Source organism: Giraffa tippelskirchi, chromosome 6 (genome assembly GCF_054371585.1).
Source record: "Giraffa tippelskirchi isolate mGirTip1 chromosome 6, T2T-mGirTip1v1.2.pri, whole genome shotgun sequence".
Lineage (NCBI taxonomy): Eukaryota > Metazoa > Chordata > Mammalia > Artiodactyla > Giraffidae > Giraffa > Giraffa tippelskirchi.
Genome location: NC_137280.1, coordinates 135,915,885 through 135,939,780, shown reverse-complemented (window position 1 = coordinate 135,939,780; position 23,896 = coordinate 135,915,885). Strand labels below are relative to the sequence as shown.

At 42.6% G+C, this 23,896-nt stretch overlaps 1 protein-coding gene across 2 annotated transcripts in view; it reads right to left on the bottom strand.

Moving 5' to 3' along the window:
- LOC145508724 (uncharacterized) overlaps positions 1–23,896 on the bottom strand; it is an 885,448-nt gene that overhangs the window by 634,193 nt on the left and 227,359 nt on the right. For both annotated transcript variants that reach the window (XR_014055558.1, XM_081495989.1), the window contains one exon: positions 13,148–13,251. Coding sequence is in view for 1 of the 2 variants with exons in the window: in XM_081495989.1 (XP_081352115.1) it covers positions 13,148–13,251 (104 nt within the window). In the remaining variant the exon portion in view is untranslated. The remainder of the gene's footprint in view (positions 1–13,147; positions 13,252–23,896) is intronic.

Genomic DNA, 23,896 nt, shown 5'->3' with positions numbered 1-23,896 from the left:
CTCTTTCTATACATCTGACCCTCTCATCCCCTCTCCCCATGTCCATAAGTCTATTCTCTATGTCTGTTTCTTCATGCCTGTCCTGTAAATAAATTCTTCAGTACCATTTTTCTAGATTCCATATAAATGTGTTAGAATACGATATTTATCTTTCTCTTTCTGACTCACTTCACTCTGTATAATAGGTTCTAGGTTCACCCACCTCATCAGAACCGACTCAAATGTGTTCCTTTATATGGCTGGGTAATATTCCATTGTGTATATGTACCACAACTTCTTGATCCATTCATCTGTCAATGTACATCTAGGTTGCTTCCATTTTCTAGCTATTGTAATTAGTGCTGCAGTGAACAATGGGATACATACATCTTTTTCAATTTTGGTTTCCTCAGGGTATATGCCAAGAAGTGAGATTGCTGGGTCACATGGTGGTTTTATTTCTAGCTTTTTAAGGAATCTCCATACTATCTTCCATAGTGGCTGTATCAATTTACATTTTCACCAACAGTGCAAAAGCATTCCCTTTTCTCCACACCCTCTCCAGTATTTATTGTCTGTAGACTTTTGATGATGGCCATTCTGACCAGTGTGAGGTGATATCTCATTGTGGTTTTGATTTGCATTTCTCTAATAATGAGTAATGTTGAGTATCTTTTCATGTGTTTGTTAGCCATCTGTATGTCTTCTTTGGAGAAATGTCTGCTGAGGTCTTTTTCCCACTCTTTGATTGGGTTGTCTCTTTTCCTGGTATTGAGTTGTATGAGCTGCTTGTATATTTTGGAAATTAATCCTTTTCAGTTGTTTCATTTGCTATTATTTTCTCCCATTCTGAGGGTTGTCTTTTCACCTTTCTTTTAGTTTCCTTTGCTGTGCAAAAGCTTTTAAGTTTAACCAGGTCCCACTTGTTTACTTTTTTTTAATTTCCATTACTCCAGGAGGTGGGTCATAGAGGATTTTGCTTTGATTTATGTCATTGAGAGTTCTGCCTATGTTTTCCCTCTAAGAGTTTTATAGTTTCTGGTCTTACATTTAGATTTTTAATCCATTTTGAGTTTATCTTTGTGTATGGTGTTAGGAAGTGTTCTATTTTCATTCTTTTACACGTAGCTGTCCAGTTTTCCCAGCACCATTTATTGAAGAAGCTGTCTTTGCCCCATTGTATATTCTTGTTTCCTTTGTCAAAAAATAAGGTACCCATAGGTGCGTGGGTTTATTTTCGGGCTTTCTATGTTGTTCCATTGGTCTATATTTCTCTTTTTGTGCAAGTACCATACTCTCCTGATGACTGTAGCTTTGTAGTATAATCTGAAGTCAAGAAGGTTGATTCTTCCAACTCCATTCTTCGTTCTCAGGACTGCTTTGGCTATTCTGGGTCATTTGTGTTTCCATATGAATTGTGAATGTTTTTGTTCTAGTTCTGTAAAAAGTGCCATTGGCAATTTGATAGGGATCACACTGAATCTGTATTTTGCATTTGGTAATATAGTCATTTTCACAATACTGATTCTTCCTACCCAGGGACATGGACTATCTCTCCATCTGTTTATGTCATCTTTGATTTCTTTCATTAATGTCTTTTAATTTTTGTGTGTGCAGTTCTTTTGTCTCCTTAGGTAAGTTTATTCCTAGATATTTAATTCTTTTTGTTTCAATGGTGAATGGGGTTGATTCCTTAATTTCTCTTTCTGATTTTTCATTGTTAGTATATAGAAATCCAAGTGATTTCTGTGTGTTGATTTTGTATCCTGCAACTTTCCTAAATTCACTGATTAGCTCTAGTAATTTTCTAATACTATTTTAGGGTTTTCTATGTACAGTGTCATGTCATCTGCAAACAGTGAGAGCTTTACTTCTTTTTTTCTGATCTTTTTTTTCTTCTTGATGAGTCTGGCTAAAGGCTTGTCAATTTTATCTTCTCAAAGAACCAGCTTTTAGTTTTATTAATCTTTATTATTGTTTCTTTCATTTCTTTTTCATTTATTTCTGCTCAGATCTTTATGATTTCTTTTCTTCTACTAATTTTGGAGCTTCTTTGTTCTTCTTTTTCCAGTTGTTTTATGTGTAAAGTTAGGCTGTCTACTCGATGTTTTTCGTGTTTCTTGAGGTAGGACTCTGTTGCTATAAACTTCCCTCTTAGAACTGCTTTTGCTGCATCCCATAGGTTTTGAGTTGTCGTGTTTTCATTGTCATTTGTTTCTAGAATTTTTTTCATTTCCCTTTTGATTTCTTCAGTAATCTGTTGGTTATTTAGAAACGTGTTGTTTAATCTCCATGTGTTTGTGTTTCTTACAGTTTTTTTCTTGTCATTGATATCTAGTCTCATAACATTGTGATTGAGAAGATGCTTGATATGGTTTCAATTTTCTTAAATTTACTGAGGTTTGATTTGTGACCCAAGATGTGGTCTATCCTGGAGAATGTTCCACGTGCACTTGAGAAGAAGGTGTATTCTTCTGCATTTGGATGGAATGTCCTGAAGGTATCCATGAGATCCATCTCATCTAATGTATTCTTTAAGACTTGTGTTTCCTTATCAATTTTCTGTTTTGATGACCTGTCCATTGGTGTGAGTGGGATGTTAAAGCCTCCTACTATTATTGTGTTACTGCCAATTTCTCCTTTTAAGTCTGTTAATGTTTGTCTTATGTATTGAGGTGCTACTATGTTGGGTGCATCAGAGAAGGTAATAGCAACCCACTCCAGTACTCTTGCCTGGAAAACCCCATGGATGGGGGAGCCTGGTGGGCTGCAGTCCATGGGGTTGCAAAGAGTCAGACATGACTGAGCAACTTCACTTCACTCACTTCATACTTTATCACTGGAGAAGGAAATGGCAACCCACTCCAGTATTCTTGCCTGGAGAATCCCATGGACAGAGGAGCCTGACGGGCCGTGGTCCATGGGGTCGCAGAGAGTCGGACACAACTGAAGTGACTGAGCACGCACACACACATGTTGGGTGCATAGATATTAACAATTGTTATGTCTTCCTCTTGGATTTGTCCCTTGATCACTATGTAGTGGGCTTCCTTACATCTTATAATCTTATTTATTTTAAGGTCTATTTTGTCTGATATGAGGATTGCTACTCCAGCTTTCTTTTGCTTCCCATTTGCATAGAATATATTTTCTATCCTCTCACTTTCAGTCTTTATGTGTCTTTAGGTCTGAAGTGGGTTTCTTGTAGACAGCATATATATGGGTCTTGTTTTTGAATTCATTCAGCCAGTCTGTATCTTTTGATTTGAGCATTTAATTCACTTACATTTAAAGTAATCATTGATATATTTATATCCCTATTGCCATTTTCTTAATTGTTTTGGGTTGATTTTGTAGATTTTTTTTCTTCTCTTACTTCTTGACTGTTTAAGTCCCTTTAACATTTGTTGTAAAGCTGGTTTGGTGGTACTGAATTCTCTTAACTTTTGCTTGTCTGAAAAGCTTTTTATGTCTCCATCAATTTTTAATGAGATCCTTGCAGGGTACTGTAATCTTGGTTGTAGATCTTTCCCTTTCAATACTTTAAATATATCCTGCCATTCCTTTCTGGCATGCAGAGTTTCTGCTGAAAGATCAGCTGTTAAGCATATGGAGTTTCCCTTTCATGTTACTTTTTGCTTCTCCCTTGCTGCTTTTAATATTCTTTCTTTGTGTTTAGTCTTTGTTAGTTTGATTAGTATGTGTCTTGGTGTGTTTCTCCTTGGGTTTATCCTGTAGGAGACTCCATCTTTTGGACTTGATTGACTATTTCCTTTTCCATGATGGGAAATTTTCGACTATAGTCTCTTCAAAAATTTTCTCATACCCTTTATTTTCCTATTCTTCTTCTGGGACCCCTATAATTCGAATGTGGTGCATTTGATACTGTCCCAGAGGTCTGAGACTATCCTCAGTTCTTTTCATTCTTTTTACTTTATTCTGCTCTTCAGAAGTTACTTCCACCATTTTATTTTCCAGCTCACTGATTTGTTCTTCTGCTTCAGATATTCTGCTATTGATTCCTTCTAGAGTATTTTTTTTTTTTACAATAACTTTTTTTTTATTTATTTTTTTAAAATAAATTTATTTATTTTAGTTGGGGGCTAATTACTTTACAATATTGTAATAGTTTTTGCCATACATTGACATGAATCAGCCATGGGTTTACATGTGTTCCCCTTCCTGGACCCCCCACCCACCTCCCTCCCCATCCCATCCCTCTGGGTCATCCCATTGCCCCGGCCCTGAGCCCTTGTCTCATGCATCGAACATGGAATGGTGTTCTGTTTCACATATGATAATATACATGTTTCAATGCTATTCTCCCAGAACGTCCCACCCTCACCTTCTCCCTCAGAGTCCATAAAATTGTTCTATGCATCTGTGTCTTTTATTCTGTCTCGCATATAGGGTTATTGTTACCATCTTTCAAATTCCATATATATGCATTAGTATACTGTATTGTTGTTTTTCTTTCTGACTTACTTCACTCTGTATAATGGGCTCCAGTTTCATCCATCTCAGTAGAACCGATTCAAATGTATTTTTTTTAATGGCTGAGTAATATTCCATTGTGTATATGTACCACAGCTTCCTTATCCATTCGTCTGCTGATGGACATCTAGGTTGCTTTCATGTCCTGGCTATTGTAAACAGTGCTGCGATGAACATTGGGGTACACGCGTCTCTTTCAATTCTGGTTTCCTCGGTGTATATGCCCAGCAGTGGGATTGCTGGGTCATATGGCAGTTCTATTCCCAGTTTTTTAAGGAATCTCCACACTGTTCTCCACAGTGGCTGTACTAGTTTGCATTCCCACCAACAGTGTAAGAGGGTTCCCTTTTCTCCACACCCTCTCCAGCATTTATTGCTTGTAGACTTTTTAATTTCAGTAATTGTGTTGTTTGTCTCTGTATGTTTATTGTTTAACTCTTCTAGGTCTTTGTTAATTGATTCTTGCATTTTATCCATTTTGTTTTCAAGGTTTTTGATCATCTTTACTATCATTATTCTGAATTCTTTTTCAGGTAGTTTGCCTATTTCCTCTTAATTTATTTGTGTTTCTAGTTTGTTCCTTCATTTATGTAGTATTTCACTGCCTTTTCATTATTTTTTTTAACTTATTGTGCTTGAGGTCTCCTTTTCCCAGGCTTCAAGGTTGAAGTCTTTCTTTCTTTTGGTTGCTGCCCTCCTAAGGTTGGTCCAGTGGTTTGTGTAAGCTTCCTATAGGGTGAGATTTGTGCTGAGTTTTTGTTTGTTTGTTTGTTTTTCCTCTGATGAGCAAGGCTAAGTGAGGTGGTAATCCTCTTTGCTGATGATTGGGTTTGTATTTTTGTTTTGTTTGTTGTTTAGATGAGGCCTCCTGCACAGGGTGCTACTGGTGGTTGGATGATGCCAGGTCTTGTATTCAAATGATTTATTTTGTGTGAGTTCTCACTATTTGATATTACCTAGGGTTAGTTCTCTGGTAGTCTAAGGTCTTGGAGTTGGTGCTCCCATTCCAAAGGCTCAGGGCTTGATCTCATGGGAAGAAACTTACGATGTGCCATCGAGGAGAATTTGTGCATCCGAAGAGTTGTCTGGATTGGAAAATAGAGGTGTTCCCTGTGCTTAGAGCTTCTTTGACAATCTCTTCAATCTCTCCCTTGCTTTTTAAATCTTCTAAAACACCCTCATATTATATTTATAACTGGGAAAATTTTAAAATATAGAAGTCAATCTTAAAGAAATAACCTAAATTATTTTTTAATTATTTAAAACGCTTTATGCCCCCAGATGTTCATGCTACCCTTTACAATTGTGACAAACTGTAAATAACTTCCATGTACAACAATAAAAGATTGATTAAGTAAATAATGATGCCTTCTTACAACTGAGCCCTTGGCAGAAATTAAAAATGATCAGTTCAGTTCAGTCACTCAGTTTTGTCTGACTCTTTGCAACTCCATGGACTGCAGCATACAAGGCTTCCCCATCCATTACCAACTCCCAGAGCTTGCTCAAACTCATGTCCATCAAGTTGGTGATGCCATCCAACCATCTCATCCTCTGTTGTCCCCTTCTCCTGTCTCCAATCTTTTCTCAGCATCACAGTCTTTTCCAGTGAGTCAATTCTTCACATCAGGTGGCCAAAGTATTGAAGTTTCAGCTTCAGCATCAATCCTTCCAATGAATATCCAGGACTGATTTCCTTTAGGACTGACTGGTTTGATCTCCTTGCAGTCCAAGGGACTCTATAGAGTCTTCTCCAACACCACAGTTCAAAAGCATCAATTCTTTGGCACTCAGCTTTCTTTATAGTCTAACCCTCACATTCATACATGACTACTGGAAAAACCATAGCTTTGACTAGATGGACCTTTGTCAGCAAAACAATGTCTCTGCTTTTTAATATGCTGTCTAGGTTTGTCATAGCTTTTTTCCAAGGAGCAAGCATCTCTTAATTTCATGGATGCAGTGATTTTGGAGCCCAAGAAAATAGTCTGTCACTGTTGCCATTGTTTTCCCATCTATTTGCCATGAAGTGATGGCACCAGATGCCAAGATCTTCATTTTTTGAATGTTGAGTTTTAAACCAGCTTTTTCACTCTCCTCTTTCACTTTCATCAAGAGGCTCTTCAGTTCCTCTTCACTTTCTGCCATAAGGGTGGTGTCATCTGCGTATCTGAAACGTGTATTAAAAATGATGATCCTGAGGAAATTTTAATAACTTTTGGAGATGCTAACATTCCTCAGTTAGGAGGGAGGGAAAGGGATACAAGATCAAATACATATACTTTCAACTGCGATCCAAAAAAAAAAAAAATGGTGGTGGGGGCATGGGGAGAAGCATGGAAGAAATTCTAACAAAATGTTAGCTAATACTTTCTTCCTACACCTAAATCTCACCCCCTTAAAGGGATACAGTAAATTTCAAGATATATAAACTTTCAGAGAATAAATAGATGACAGCTTCCTAAGGCCCAGAATAGCTCTCTGCCCTTGTGAACAGTAGAGGCAATGGTAACGATGGTGGGCTTTTCACCACAGTGTTGTGAAGTGATTGTCTTCCAATTAAAATTAATTAATTAATTAAAAAAAAAAAGTCTCCATTTCACCCTGAGTATATTGTGGCCTTAAGAGGTAAAGACACTTGTGTGAGTCACTCGCCATTCAACCGAAACAGACCCCAAGCCTCCAAATTCCCTTGCTCTGGACCAGAATTTCCTCCCCTGAGTATTTTTTCTTGCTTTGCCCTCTCCAGTCCCATTTTTCCTTTTGGAAACAGCTGAAAGTACCACTCTGATATTTAAAAATGCAAGTTACTGCCATGTGCCCAAAGTAATAAATGTTTTAGAGTTTCAATTAAATTAAATGTAGAAAAGCTGGATCCTTTTTCTACATCTAATGTTTCGCACAGACCTGTTACCCTACTATCCATTAATTCTAAAAAGGTTGGCTCGGTACTGGTGACTCCTCATGACTGTGTAATGAACCTGGACTGGGTGTACCTTAAGCAGACCTGCAGAGAGACCTGAAGCCAAGGCCTCTGGAGTTTCTGCGCTATTTCTCTCATCCATCAAAACTTGGGCCTCAGAGTAGAGGGCAGTTCATACCCATAAAGGCCAGAGGTGCTAGGGAAATGTGTCTGAGACTTACACATCTCGCCTAGAAGTCAGGAAGCTCCAGCTCTCGTCTCTCCTGATGCTTGAGTACAATGGTCTTCCAGAGTTTGTTTGTTGACTGTTGTTTGTGTCTCCCAAGCTAGAATCTCCACTTCTTCAGGGGAGACTCCCTAGTACTTATTGGCCATCTACTCTGTGTCAAGCACAGTGCTAGACGCTATTATTATCACCATCCTGCAGATGAGGAAAATCACTGTCAACCTCAGAGTGGTTAAATAGCTTGCCTAAGGACACACAGTTATGATAATAAGTAGCAGGGATGGAATTTGAGCCCTGAATCCAAGTCCCATAGTCTTAACTACGAAGTTCTTCCTCTCTCTTCTGTTAAGCATTCCAAATGGATTGGAGACAGAGAGCTCTGGACAGGGACCGTCTTGTTCCCTGTGGCATCTCCAGTCAATCTTATATGATTGAAGATTAAATGAGATAATGGAAGAAAAGCCCCTTGACAGAGTGTAGAGATTTTGGTGTTAACACAAGCAAACATGATTACAGTGCTGGGCACTTAGTAGTGCCCATTAATCTAAATAGATCATTAACTATTTAAAATGAGAGAACTTTACATCTTGACTTCAGAAAACGCTTGTCTCAACCCTCTCATTGTTATGGAGAGGAAAATAACTTGGTTAGGAGGATGAAACTAATTAAAAACAGAAGAGGGGTTGAGTTCAAGTCTGTTCTCTCTTCTCTTCCCCAGTGACTTTAAAAGACAGCTGCCTGTAGTGCTGGGGCTTTGCAAGGCTTGGAGGGAGTCCCTACAGAAGGAAGAAGATGATAATGAGGGACTATAGCCCTCCATAATGTTGTCCCTCCAACCAGAGTTGCTCTGCCTTTATCCATTTTTAAACTAGGCTTCTGTACATTACCTCGTGGCTCAGATGATAAAGTATCTGCCTGCAAAGCAGGAGACCAGGGTTTGATTTTTGGGGCAGGAAGATACCCTGGAGAAGGGAATAGGGAATTCCATGGACAGAGGAGCCTGGCAGGCTACAGTCCATGGGGTCGCAAAGAGTTGGACACAACTGAGCGTCTAACACTTTTCTGTATACTTCATGTGACAAAGGGTTCTACTGAGTAAAAAAAAATTCAAAAAGTAGACTTTATATTTCACTGTTGGATCATACAGAACTATACTGAGAAATATCAGAGATTTTACACACCCCTCTCAAAACCAATAGATCAATAACAGCAAGAAATAAAGATATAGAAGATGTTTTTAATGCAATGAATAACCTAGACCTAGCAGAATAAGTGAAATTTGGCATCCAGCAAATGAAGAGCATCAATCCTTTCAAGTTACTTATGTAACTTTTACCAAAAAAAAACAAAAGACACAAAGGAAGATTTCAAAATCTCAAAGAATCAACTTTATGTAGAATATGCTCTTTGTAGAATAAAATTAACAATTTTTAAGTACAGCTTAAAAATTTAATGTAACTGCAAACAAAAAAGAAAAAAAATGCTATTGAATAATCCTTGGGTTAAACAGAAATCCAAAAATGAAATTATAAAACACTTAGGGATTCCCTCATAGTTCAGTTGGTAAAGAATCTGCCTGAAATGCAGGAGACTCTGGTTCTATCCCTGGGTTGGGAAGATTCCCTGGAGAAGGGAAAGGCTACCCACTCCAGTATTCTTGGGCTTCTCTTGTGGCTCAGCAGGTAAAGAATCTGCCTGTAATGTGGGAGACCTGGGTTCCATCCCTGGGTTGGGAAGATTCCCTGGAGAAGGGAAAGGCTACCCACTCCAATATTCTTGCATGGAGAATTCCATGAACTGTATAGTCCATGGGGTTGCAGAGTAGGACATGACTGAGTGACTTTCACTTTCACTTTCTAATCAAAGAACAGTGAAATTAATGCATATTGAAACTTGTAGAAAATGGCAAAGCAGTACTAAAAGAAAAATTATAGCTTTAAGTGAGCTTCCCAGGTGAGTCAGTGGGTAAAGAATCCGCCTATAATGCAGGAGACACAGGAGAGATGAGTTCTACTAGGAGACATGGGCTTGATCCCTGGGTAAAGAAGATCCCTTAGAGGAGAGTATGACAACCCATTATCTTCCCCATGCCTGGCACAGCGCCTGACACCTAGCGGTGTTTCCAATAAACATATATGAGTAAATGAACACATCACAACATATCCATCAGCCTTTCTAGGGAAAAGCAGGAAGGGAAGTCCACATTTACTCATCACCTCCTTCAGTTGAGACAAGCAACAGAGGCAAAAGAGAAGGGGTGAGGAGAAGAAATGGGGAACGTGCTTCCAGGGGAATCTGCAGAGGTGTATGACGTGCCAGCCCTGTACCTGCTTCTGAGAGGAACCCAGAATCATCAGGTAACCCACAAGAGATGGTCCCTGTCTTCAAAGAGCTTTTCATCCCATACAGAAACCTTTAGAATAAGGAGCAGCCAGGGAAGAGGGTGAAAGGCACAAGAATAGCAACTCCAAAATTATGCTTCATTTTTGTAGACACTATTAGCATCTTATAGCAAAATAATTTGTGAACCTAACAGAGAACACAGAGAAGCAAAGAATAGTTGCATCTTGACCATACCAAGGGGGGCAAGCTGCAATTAAAGGGACACCCCTTATTCAACAGCCTGCAGGCTCTACAGCTAGGCTCAGGGTTGGTGCTGAGTTTCTTTCTTTCTTGGTAACTTAAGACTCATTTTCCCCTTCTGGTGTCTTATTGTAGTAATAGGTTTGTTATTACAGCTCTGAAGTCAGAGCAACACACCAGAGCAGGGGAAATGAGAGGGAGGAAAAAAAAAAGCAGAACATGAACAAATGGCTCCTGCCTGAGAGTTCCTTCTCCATTAAGATTAGGAGGGAGGGCCGTTTCCTCTCGCTCCCATTTGCCTTTCTCCTTCTGGCACTCTCTGAAATGAGCTGCAGGGTAACAGAAGAGGCTGTCTTTGGAGGGTGGATGCTCGGGGCCCTGAAAGAATTAACTTACCTTCAAGAGGCACATACTTACCTCCTCCTTAGGTAAAGGAAAGAGGAGAGAGCTTACAAGTAGTAAATGCCCCTTCCCTGCAAGACTCTGGGGACTGAGGAAACACTGGCAAAGAGGAAAGCCAATCCCCTCACCTCTCACCCACCTGCCATGGTTCTTGTACCCTACTGGGAGAGAGACAGATAAACAAACAAATAAGATAGATAAGCCGAAGAACTGATGCTTTCAAACTGTGGTGCTGGAGAAGACTCTTGAGAGTCTCTTGGATAGCAAGGAGATCAAACTAGTCAATTCTAAAGGAAATCAACCCTGAATGTTCATCGGAAGGACAGATGCTGAAGCTGAAGCTCCAATATTTTGGCCACCTGATGTGAAGAGCTAACTCATTGGAAAAGACCCTGATGCTGGGAAAGATTGAGGGTAGGAGGAGAAGGCCACGACAGGGGATGAGATGGTTGGATGGCATCACTGATTCAATGAACATGAGTTTGAGCAAATTCGAGTAGCTAGTGAAGGACAGGAAAGCCTGGGAGGCGGCAGTTCATGGGATCAGAAAGAGTTGGACACAACTAAGTGACTGAACAACAACAACAAGATAGATAAGACAAAAAATACAAATACAAGATCGCAGGAACAGATGAAAGCAAATCTGAAATTCCATCCTGCCTAGAAGCTGTTTCACCTAGGAACTGGCCTTGCAGGAAACACTCTAGTCTGCAGAGCAGTAAACAGGAGTCCGGAGAGTGACAGGACCCTAAGAACAGACAAGTCGGAGCTCCCTGAGGACAGAGGGAATCCTCATCTCGGCTGGCTGACACACCAGCCACAGGGACCTGAAGGGCTGTGACTTTCAATGAAAAACCATGGCTTGCCAACCACGGCCCCCCTCTGCCCCTCCGCCAGCTCTCTGTAGCTGTCCTCATGCACGGAAACTCTTACGTCTTTTAATTACATGAAAGAAACGTGCGTCCTTTGCCCGGGTGTGTTAGTATCTCTTCATCAGTCACAGTCACCCTTGAGACAACCACACAAAGGTAATTTCAGAGAGTGACAGAAGTCTAAGTGGGGAACGAAACCAAGGAATGTGACATTGAGGGACTGGGAAGGGGAAAACAACATTCTCTTGGGTGTTCGGGCAAGGCCTCTCTGAGCAGGGGATGAACACAGGCCGTCGGGGCCAAGATCAGACAGAGGGCACAGCAGAAGCCAGCCTTCCTGGAGGTGGAAGCGAGTCTGAGCACAGAGTGAAGGTCATGTGGCGAAACTGGTGCTTCCAGTGTGACCCTCCCAGACCAGGAGCATCAGCACATGGGGGAACTGATGAGCAGGAAGCATTCCTGGGTCTCATGGAAGAGTCAGAAACTCCTAGGGTACAGCTCAGCTGTGTGTGTATATGTGTGTGTTTAACAAGTCATCCAGGTGATTCCAGGGCACATACAGTATGAGAGCCATGAGGCTGGAGGGTAGTGAGACAGCAGTGGACTTGTGGGAAGGGCTGAGCCAAAGCCTCCTTTAGAAGTGAATTCCCAAACCACGAAACGAGTCAGCCGGTTCATCTGAGTTTTTCACCATTATATCCTCCGCACTTAGCATGTTGCCTACTACAGCATAAATGCCCAATACTCGCTTATTGAACAAATAAATTAATATAAATAATGAGCCTCTAACTTTTTGAACCTATACCAGGTACTGGACAAAGATAGGTAAGATCACCAGTAGCTTGTGATCTACAAATGGGGAAAAAAGAGACAAATGCAAAGAAAAACTGAGAGCACTAGAATCAGATGCACTGATATTGACAAGGAATGAGAGGGGAGATCTCCTAAAGCAAGGAGGGTCAGAAAACCGAAAAAGCAGACAGAAGAGCTCAATAAACACAAAGGTGTCAGCATTTACTATTGGAGCGAACAATTTAGTTCATTAACCCCCTAGGGAATGACTGTATTAATGGCATGGACCAACTATCATTCACTCATTTTCTCCAAATAAACCAGAAATGTTATATTGATTCAATCCATCTAAAAAAAACACAAAATAAAAGTCTCGACTTAAATGGAAAAATCCTCAGCTTTATGGAAAATTCCACTATCCAAAATGCTTCATTTCCAGAGGCATTTTAGATAGCCAAGATTTTTACTGTATTGCTTTTTTTTTTTTTTTTTTTTAAACCAAAGCGTTCTCACAACCCAGAGTAGGGAATATTGGTGCTAACCAAGTTCACCTGGAAGCCGGCCGGAGGCCTCCACCTCCAAGGGCCTTCTGAGCCAGTGCAAGTAGGGAAACCCAAGCCAGCCAAGCCCCTCTAGCTGTCAGAACATCAAGTAGGGCGAGTCACTCTGAGACCAGGCGCCAGCCTCTCTATTGAACCTCTCTGTAACAGAGTGGATTTTAATAGACTGTTCCTCTCCTCCTTCCTTCCTCCTGTTCTGGCAGCAGATTCCTGAGATGAAAGCACCTCCCAGATTTCCTTCATGCACCTCTGTCTTCAGATCAGAGAGTGCCTGGATCATGTCAGAGGACATGGGAGCCACCAAGAGAAGCCTTACCTTCCTCTGATCACTTAACAGGCAGGAAGTTCTTGACTGTCTAATCCAAATCCTTCTGGCTGCATGAAGTCTGCTTCTCTCATTGAATTTGGAAGATCCCTCTGCTAAGGAGAAAAAAAAAAAGGGGGGGGTACTTCATTATGGATGTTGCTGTTCTCAATTGATTTTCCTTCTTCATCTACATTTCCAAATCTTGAATATTTGTCTTACTGGTTTTTTCTATCACAGTTCTCCTGTCAACAGTCTATGTTTCATAAGGACTCACTTCCTGTATAAGTGAAAATACCAGTGAAATAGCCCTAAAAGTTGCTTTTTGGGTATGTTAAGTGCATTCACGTGCACACATACACACATACACAATTTGATATTAATAAATATACTTGGACTCTAATCATCAAAAGTGTCTACACGTGGACTGGGCCTCACAGAGAGCACACCATTTCTGGAAGTAAGATCACTTCTGGTCAGTGGTTCAAGGAACAGATGACGTATTGGACTAGATGTCCCCAGGGGTCCTTCCTTGCTGAATTGCTGTGATGTTCTGTGATGCAGTGAGACTCCAAACCTGATCATGACCTTGGGCAATAGCTAAGAGGAGAAGATGGAATAGCACAGTTTTGTTGACCTTATCTGGTATCCAAAGCTACACCAGAAGTATTTGGGGAGCCCGGCATTGGCAGTGCAGTGGTATCTGTGATGGTGTCATAATCACCACTGCAAACATTCCTCCAACACCTGCGGTGTGCCAGGCACTGCACGCATCATTTCAGTCCATCTTACAACAGACCTATCAGATGGGCCTATTATTAACCCCATGTTGCTAAGGAGACGAATGAGGAATGGAGAAGTTAGACTATCCAGTATCACAAAGCTGGTAACAGATCCAATACTCAAACCTATGCTGTCTGACTCCATCATGCTGCCTCCCTCAAGGGTTGTAATGATCTCTTGTATTTTATTTTTTCATTACTTTTTACTGCAGTATTGTTGAGGCAAAAGAAGAGGGTAGCAGAAGATGATATGGTTGGAAGGCATCAATGACTCAATGGATATGAACTTGAGCAAACTCTGGAAGATAGTGAAGGATGAGGAAGCCTGGTGTGCTGCAGTCCATAGGGTCACAAAGAGTCAGACATGACTTAGCAACGGAACAACAACACAGTTGATTTACAATGTTCTGTTGGTTTCCACTGTACAGCAAAGTGAACCAATTATACATATACATACATCCACTCTTTTTTAGATTCTTCTCCCATATATGTAATGACTTCTTGCATTTTAAGCATCTTTAGCATTTTATATGCCAGAAAAGAACATGATTTCTTTCCCTCTTTACAGAAGTCTGAGGCCAGGAAGCTATCCCTAAATGACACATGGGAGGCAGAAGGTCGGGGAGGAGGGTGACTTGTCCACCGTCACCTAGAAGTCAGAGGCAGAACCCCTTGGTACTCTGCCCACATGTTCTCTTCCTGCCCCATACCACCTCACTCTTCAGCAGCTCCTAGCCTAGTTGTGCTGTGCTTAGTCACTCACATGTGTCCGACTTTTTGCAACCCCATGGACTGTAGCCCACTAGGCTCCTCTGTACACGGGGATTCTCCAGGCAAGAATACTAGAGTAGGTTGCCATGCCCTTCTCCAGAGGATCTTCCTGACCCAGGGATTGAACCCGAGATCTCCCACATTACAGGCAGATTCTTTACCATCTGAGCCACCAGGGGAGCCCCCTAGCCTAGTTACCTGTGCAGAAAAGTAGCACCTGTTAGTCCCCTGCCTACAAACTGGCCATTCAGTCCTGCACCCTGAGGTCCCAGATATGCTCGACTTGCAGCTGCCAACTCCCTAGGGAAAGAGAGGGCCAGAGAGAGAAGGGGATCAAGAAAGAAAGAGGATGCCAGGATGCAAAACTTGCAGACATCTCTGATGCATCCTTTCCTTCAGTTTCCTAAGCCTGCCAGTCCTCAAACCGCAGAGACAATAATAACACATTCCCATCTTGCTGATGAGGTTTGAGTGGGCCATGGGCCCATGGGCCATGTCTGGCCTCCCCATCACACCTATCCTTTTCTCTCCTGACTATTATGACAACCTCTTCACTGATATCTTTTTTTACCCCTCTCTTGTGACTCTTGCCCTATTCATATGGGATACAGGGCTATGCTTCCTGGATCATATGTAATCACGGCCCTCTCCTCCTCAAAGACTTTCAATAGCTCCCTGTTACTTACAAAGACAAACCCCAGCTGCCTAGCCTGCTCTTCAGGCCTGCTGTGATTTGACCATAAGCCACATTTTCAGCCTTATATTTACTACCTACATCTAAGCTATAGTAACAGTACTCCAGAAAAGAACCCAGGAAAGTCTTTTGTACATGCTTCTCATGATGATTTCTCTGCTGGAACCCTTTGCCTGTTTAAAGCTGCACTCAGATGCCACCCACTATAAAAACTTCTCTCTCTCACCTCTCAGTGTCAATCTCTAGGCTACCCGCATCACCTATCAGGATTATACTCTTCATTCTAACTATGTTTGACAATGTCTATCCCATGGCCTCTGGCAAGAGTAATAAACATACTCTTGCCATATGATCAAGCAATTGTACTCCCTGGTATTCACCTAAAGGAGTTGAAAAGTTATGTCCACACAAAATCTGCACACCCATGTTTACAGCAGCTTTATTTATAATTGCCAAAAGTTGACAGCAGCCAAGATGCCCCTCAATAGGGGATGAAAAAATAAACTGTGGTACAGGCAGATACAGGCTTCCCAGGTGGCTCAGCAGTAAAGAATCTGCCTGCCAATGCAGGAGACGCGTTTTGATCCCTGGATTGGGAAGACCCCCTGGAGAAAGAAATGGCAACCCACTTCAGTATTCTTGTTTGGGAAATCCCATGGACAGAGGAGCCTGACAGGCTACAGTTCATAGGATTGCAAAACAGTTGGATACAACTTAGCAACTGAACAACAACAGCCAGATAATGGGATATTATTCAGTGCTAAAAAGAGATGAACTATCAAGCCATGAAAATACATGGAAGAAGTAAAAGAAGACAGTATTAAAAGGCTGTATATTGTAGCCATATCCAACAATGTCCAACCAATGTCCAACTACATGACATTCTGGAAAAGGTAAAATTATGGAGAGGGTGAAAAGATCAGTGGTTGGTAGGGGTCAGTGGGGAGGCAGAGCAAAGAGGATTTTTAGGAATGTGAAGCTGTTCTTTGTGATGTTTATAAAGGTGGATACATGTCATCACACATTTGTCCAAAACTGCAGACTGCACAATACCAAGTGTGAATGCTAATATAAACTATGGACTTTGGGTGGTGATGATGTGTAGTTTCATCAAGTGTAACTAATGTCCCCCTCTGGTGGACAGTGTTGATAGTGGGAAAGGCTGTGACTATGCATGTGTGAGGGGGAGGGCAGGTATAGGAAATCTCTGTACCTCCCCTTAGTTTTGCTGTGAACCTAAAACTGCTCTAAAAAACAGTCTACTTTTTAAAAATGCCTGCCCACATATGATAAACCCCTTAAGAGAATGAGGCATGCCTTCTGCTCCTGTAACCCCCACATGCCCTAGCCCTCCCACCACCACAGCAGGTGCTAATAAATGTTTGCTGAATTGAATTAAATTGACAGGTCACCTGGAGGGAAAAGAGCGAGAACTTGATCATAATCTGGACTGTGAGACGACGGGGAAGTTGAAGGACCAGTGACCTCTCTCTTCAGAGCTCAATTATCTGCATAAGAACAAACGTCTCTGATATCTAGCTATTAATTTGCTCACAGTTGTCTCAGCCTCCAAAGTTCACAGGTGTCCCTTTCAATTTCTCAGCCACATCGTTCATAGGAAATGAGATTCTCTCCTCATTCACCGTGTCACGGTAGCCCTTGTACCATCTCCCTTCCCCACGGTCCCCCTCCAATCGCCTCACACATTCTTTCTCTTTTCTGTTTGCCATGATTAACCCCCTGGGCATCAAAATGCCTGTCACCATAACTTTCTTGCGGCCTGTTAGGGGACCCATCATTTCCTGCTCAGCATCATAAATCGATAGCCGAGGACCGCAGGTTTTATTGGCAGCCTGAGTCAAAGGAATCTATTCTAATTAATCCTCCCCACAAAAATGATGGCCTTTAGCCATCTCGCAGGTGGGAGCCAACAAACCTGGAGTTAAAGGAAAATAAAATGCTTGCCTGGCTTCCTATGAAATCAATACAGCCTCACTGAGTTCTCCTCTGGGTTGCACAGAAGGGGCAGCAAGTATGGTCGAGATCACTGGCAAGGTCCCTGACCATGAGTCTGACAGCTGGGGTGGCAGAAACTAAGGATGTCCGTCATACCACAGACCCCAGAGGATGAAGGCCCAGTGCCTTTAGAAGCCTTTAGCCCTTTGGTACACATTCATTCATGATTAAAAGTGATTTACAAAACATGACCGCTTCCATATGCTTGACATGAAAATATCCTGGGACAAGCAGGAGATGGGCAAATCTGAGACTGAATGAGACAAGAGAAGAGAAAATTCACATCATTCTTGATGTTATTCTGCAACAGGGCCGTTGGACAGTCCAATGTTCGGTGACCAGCACATTACATGATTTCAGGGATGGCTCAGGCAGTCCCTGATGAGGAGTGAGGGGGGCCACCTAGCGGGGCATGGCCGAGGAAGGCTCAGGAGAGCGGCAGTGCCTGTAGCCAGGGGGAAGCCATGCTCTCCTTCCAGAAAAATCATGGCTCAGCAGAAAGACTGTGACCTGTGAGATGGAGCCCAGGCCTGGCTTTAAGTCCACTTCTTTCTACCTGCATGACCTTAAGCAAGTTACTTAGCTTTTCTGGGGTTTTTCCTCATCTGGAAAATGGGATAAAGAGTGACAGTTCTTAGTTAACCATCTTATAGTGAAACTGTCTTCATGGTGGAATGGTGTGTGAAACACAACGTGACATGCTTTTTCCCCTTCATCCTCCTAAGTCCGAGATCTGCCCTTTTCCACTGAGTGGGCTAGAACAATTAGGTCCAGGCTCACTCTCTCTCTCTCACACACACATGTTGCCCCACTCTACTATGTTACAGAATTCTCCACCATTGGTGGGAAGAAAATAGGAAGGAAGGAAAAATGAGAAATCTCAGACAGTAATAAGAGGCCTTATACCCCACCAAACCATCCCATCCTACTTCCCGATTTCTTTGGTGGTTCTGGGAGGAGATAAACTCCTGCTATCAAACCCTATGCCATTCCGTGAGGAGAGAAACAAGAGGGCCCCTTGGGGTCAAAGACAGAGAGGCTCAGGTGATGGCCCAGTGCAGTGCTACCAGCCAGTCCACACTGGGGTGGACCAAAGACTGGGTCAGGGCAGGTTGCCCCTCTGGATCTCATTGTAGCCTCAACTTCAAGGGAAAGTAAGGAGAAGGGGGAAATCTGAGGTTTCCTGAGTTTTTACCTGTAAGACCCAAAGAACTAAAATGACTGAGTTCTTCCGGAATTGACAAGAATATATGTTCTGCCTTCTGGTGGAATGGAGCTCAAGAAGGAAAGTAGATCCAGTTTGGGGAGAATAAAGCAAGTTACACTTTGGTAACCTGGGGCCATGGTATATATACCTAAATATTTATACACATATATGTGTATTAAAAGTAATCAAAAATAATAATTGACATAATGTAGCAACTATGTTTATTAGGTGCTTCTGTGTGCCAGGTCTGCTCTCACAGCTTTATACAGATTATATCTTTTATCTCTCACTAAAAGGCATACAAGTTCAGTATTACTGTCTTCTTTGGGGGGGATGGGTAAACTAGGCATAGACAGGTTAGATAACTTGACAACTAGCCCAAGGTTACAACACAAATGTGGAGGGTCCAAAACTAAAACCCAGGCCATCTGATGGCAGAGCCCATGTTCCCGATCACTTTCGCTGTCTTGCTTCTACCTTGAGCATTCAACATCTTACAGCACATTTATACCTTACTGAGTGATGACTGTGACTTAGGCATTATGCTACAAGCTTTACTCTTATATTGATACTCTTTATAGTAATTCCCAAAGAAATGTGTTCACCTTTCTAAGGGTGAAGAAACTGGGACTCTGTATCTGATTCTGTCTGGCTCCAAATGTATAGTCTCGACTCCTTCCTATACAACCTCCATGGAAACACAAACAGAGGGCTTGGTTCACTGCCAGTTTTAGAGCAAGGCTGTCACATGAGTAGTTTCCAATATTTGAAACATGATGGTAAGGAGGGGATATGGGTCCCTGACAGCCCCAAGTCCAAAGGTGAGGGCCAGAGGGAAGGGCTCTGCAAGAATTAGGGTCCAATCTCACCAAGAAAAGGCCTGGCAAAGACTAGATGGGTATCCAGTCAGGCATAAAGATTCCCAAGGAAAGACTCAGTTCCTGGCAGGTGGGGTGAGTCCTGGATTAAGACAGAATTCTGGCTTCAGAGGCCACACATGGGGCTACGGCCACCAAGACCTGCCCAAGGGAACCACGGCATCGTGTACCCCACGCTTCTAGCTACAGGGCAACCTTGACCATTCAGGGTGTGGTTGTCTTGAGTCTGAAAGCAGAGGCCATCACTGAGCTTCCGTCTACAGGTAGGGAAATCCAGAGGCCGCAAGTGAGGAGCACAGTCACACAGCAGGTAAGTGGCGGAAGGAAGGACCACAAACTGGGTGTGTTCCGACTGCAAATCCCGTGCTTTTCCTCACCACAGCGTTTATCCCAAGCAGAGTAAATACAACTTGTGGCTTGACTCACAGGAGAGAAAGGGGAGCAAAGATACACTCTACCAATCTCCTGTTGTTCACAAGGCTCAGTCCTATATAATCAGTGACTATTTTCCATTGTCTAGGCTTGCCCGCCCCTCCTGGCCCAGAGCCAGTTGACGTCAGACCCCAGACCTCTCCCTGGCAAGGGATTAGTTAAAGAAATAAAGTCCCATTTCACAAGCTGCTAAATCCTATTTGAACAGCCCTGCCAGGGATTTCCTGGGCTTAATCACCTGCTAGCCGTGGACAGTGGGGAAGACGCTGGTCTATGACTTTGTTTTTCCCTGTCCTTCTCCCCTGGTGTGATTCCACCCCCTAAGAGAACCCCTCGGGGTTTACACAAGAATGCTCACTGCAGTAGGGCTCATAATGGCAAAAAAAAAAAAAAACAAAGAAGAAAGTAAAATCTGTCAATAGGAGATAGATGAATAAAACACTATCCAATGGTTAAAATGAATGTACTGAAGTTTACAGTCTATCAATGTGAATAAACCTCAAAAATACACTCAGTGAAAAAAGTGAACAGCCAAAGAATATGTATAGTATGGATATTTCTATAAAGTTCTAAAACATACAAAGCAATGCTGGACACTGTACCGGGACTCGAACACGTAGAAAAGTCAGAAATCATGCCCGAAAATGGTAACCACTCTATTTTTTCTTCAGAGAAGAAAAAGAGGAAATAAGATTAAGAAGGTGTTCTTGGAGTGGTTCAAATCTATTTGTAATTTTTTACTTCTTTTTTTAAAAACATGAAGAAGGCAAAATATTAAAATCTGTTAGAGCTGTGCTATGGGTAATGAATGTTTATAATACATTATCATATTTACATTTGAAATCTATCACTACAAAAAGTTTTTTAAAAGAATAATTGAACCTTTAAGTATTACAGTATGTAATTAGAATCAGTCTGAAAGCAATGAAAGTTTACATGCAGGAAGAGACGTGATCAGTCAGCCCGATGGAGGTAAGGAGATACAATCTTAGCATGGGGTTATGAGGACCTGGTCTAGTGCAATAGCACAGTGAAAACAGAAAGAGCCCAGAAGTCAGAACCCAAATCTTCCAGTAGCATTGGACTATGAAAGTATTGCCTAGACTAGTCCTTCTCATGGAGAAGGCAATGGCAATCCACTCCAGTACTCTTGCCTGCAAAATCCCATGGACGGAGGAGCCTGGTAGGCTGCAGTCCATGGGGTCGCTAAGAGTCGGACACGACTGAGCGACTTCACTTTCACTTTTCCCTTTCATGCATTGGAGAAGGAAATGGCAACCCACTCCAGTATTCTTGCCTGGAGAATTCCAGGGATGGCGGAGCCTGGTGGGCTGCCGTCTATGGGGTCGCACAGAGTCAGACACAACTGAAACGACTTAGCAGCAGCAGCAGCAGCAGTCCTTCTCATCCCTAAACCTGCCTCTGAGAAATCTACCCTCCTCCTTTCAGCCCTCCAACCGTGCACTTACATTAGGGTTGCCAACCATGGTTTCCTTCCCAAGGATGGGCATCGGAGTCAAGCTGGTCAATTAACGACACCCCATCACCAAGGTCTATTCTGACTGGTCCAAGAATGGACAATGGCCCAAAGCTAAACAAATGAGAGCCAATTTTTTTCCTGGGATACCTTCTTCACTGGGAACTGAGTGGGATGTAGTAGAGCTTGAAAGAGATGATTACATATCTCTCCATGGCCACAATCCCCAACCAAGAGAAAAGCTAGTCAGGGGTTGGATAGAATGAAATCACGCTGGAGGGTACAGCAGTGATAAGAGATTTCTAGGTCATAATGAGCTCCCAGTTTCAGGTGCCACATTCTGTATACAGCTGCCCTATGTGAGTGTGAGTGGCAGTGGCTCCCATGGCATCCTTTCTGAATCAGTACTGCTGTCAGTTTGGACATTGAACCTGGCTTCACAGCCTCCTGGTCCTCTTGTGCTTCAGAACACTGTGAGCTACCCAGTACCCAGTACCATTTAATAATGACCTTTACTGTCTAAATGAGCAAGTGCTGGTCTCTGTTGTTTGCAACCAAGAACCCTGATGCTGACATGCAGTGTAACCACTGTTTTCCCAGGAGACCCCAGGAAGACAACATCTCATAATGGTGCCACATGTAAAGACTAAGCCAAATGGGGCTCAGAGTAATCAGGATCTCACTATTTCCACCTTGGGCTCTTACTCCCCGAAAGCAAGAAGCCCTTTCCAAGAAATGATCTTAACACAGTCAACCCTTCACAGAACATCTAGCACCCTGTCACCATTCCTGCAGGCAAAGTGTTAACATCCACAAAGCCCATTCATGCCCAGCAAGTCATTTCATCCTCAGAGTCACCCCAGGCAGTGAGCAGCGCGGGCCGGAGACTATTAGTCTCATTTAATAGAGGAGGAAGCTGAATTTCAGAGAAATGACATACTCAAGTCACACAGCAACTTAGCCATTGTGCCTGGAACAGAGTTCAGGCTCCTTAACACCAGCCTGACATATCAAAAAGGAAATAAAACCACAGAGCTAGGAAACACCATCAACTAACATTTCCACAGTGCTGGCTATGTGCCTGACAATATGCTAGGTGCTTTTCACACATTAACTCACTTAATCCTGCTTCGAACCCTGTGAGGTTAGTACTAGTGTGGCCCCTATTCTACAGATGAAGTAATGGAGGCACAGAGAGGTTAAGGTACTTGTTCGAGGTCACACAGCAAATAAGTAGCAAGAGCTAGGATTCAAACCATGAATCTGGTTCCAGAGTTTAGACTCTTAATCACTACATTAAATAGAGTGTGAGGAGTGGTCTTTCTGGGGTCCAGGTACCTTGGTCTCCCCACCATGGCATAAGGGGAAGTTCTAAAAGGCCTGGCTGTGAAGGTACCCAAAGCCCCCCACAGCTTTAGGCAAATCTAAATACAGATATCTCACGCTGAAAGCCTGGAAGGGAAGTGTGCTAACAGAGCAGGTGCTGAATTGCAGAAAAGTTAAATATGGAACGGGAGTATGGGAGGCTGCAATAAGAGCAAGGAGGGTAAAAACCAATTTCAAAACAGAGCCCCAGGCAATGATTTGGAGCGAAAAACCAATATATGTGGTATCACATAATAACTATAGCAATGCCTTCCATTTACCTCACCCATTCCTTTCCAGGAGGCCAAAGAAGTTCACCAGTTATTACAATTCTTCCTTCTTGAGGCCTGGGACCAGCTAAGGATGGCTGAGGGCCCTCTCATTATTAGCAGGAGAAAGGGAAGCACTCAGAGGTCAATACAGAAATCACAGAGCAGTAAAGGAGCTATCAGGGCCAAGTGTCTGGGCTTGAGAGCCAATAGGCAAAAGACAATGCATTGAAAATCAATTCAGCAAAGGACCGATTCATACTAAGCTGTCAGAAAAATCCCGAAGCTCACTCTAAGAGAATCGGCCACTGCCAATTTACCTCCTGGGAATGAGCAGAAGGAGCAGATATAGGGGGACAAGCAGGAGCTGGGATATGGGGCAGAGAGTATGGAGCAGGAAAGGGGACTAAGTGACAATTGAAAGACAGTGAAGTTCTCATCAGAGAAAGTCTGCCCATTCACAGGCAAAGCCCCAAGCAAGCCAAGATCAAGCATCTTCAGTGCATCAATGAACTCGTCATCTAGCAAATTGATCATTCAGCAAAATGGCTCTCACCCAACTGGTCTGGGGGTCCTGCGGAGTTCCTTCTGTAGTACACCAGGCAGCCAAGAAATGTGTCTCCAACCATCCCTTCTCTCTATCCCCTGCAACTTCACCTTAAACTATAGGTACCCAGTCCCCTCTTCCCATCAAACCAACTCTCTGGAAATGATCTGATTGGTGTCATCACCTCTTTCTAACATTATTTCTTTTCCCTTTTTATTCATCTTAAACCCAGCAGGATAGGGTTATCCACTCCTCTCCAAACAATCTCTACAGCCACCACCCCCTACACCTTTGCTTAAGGGCTTCCTTGGATTGGAAAGACC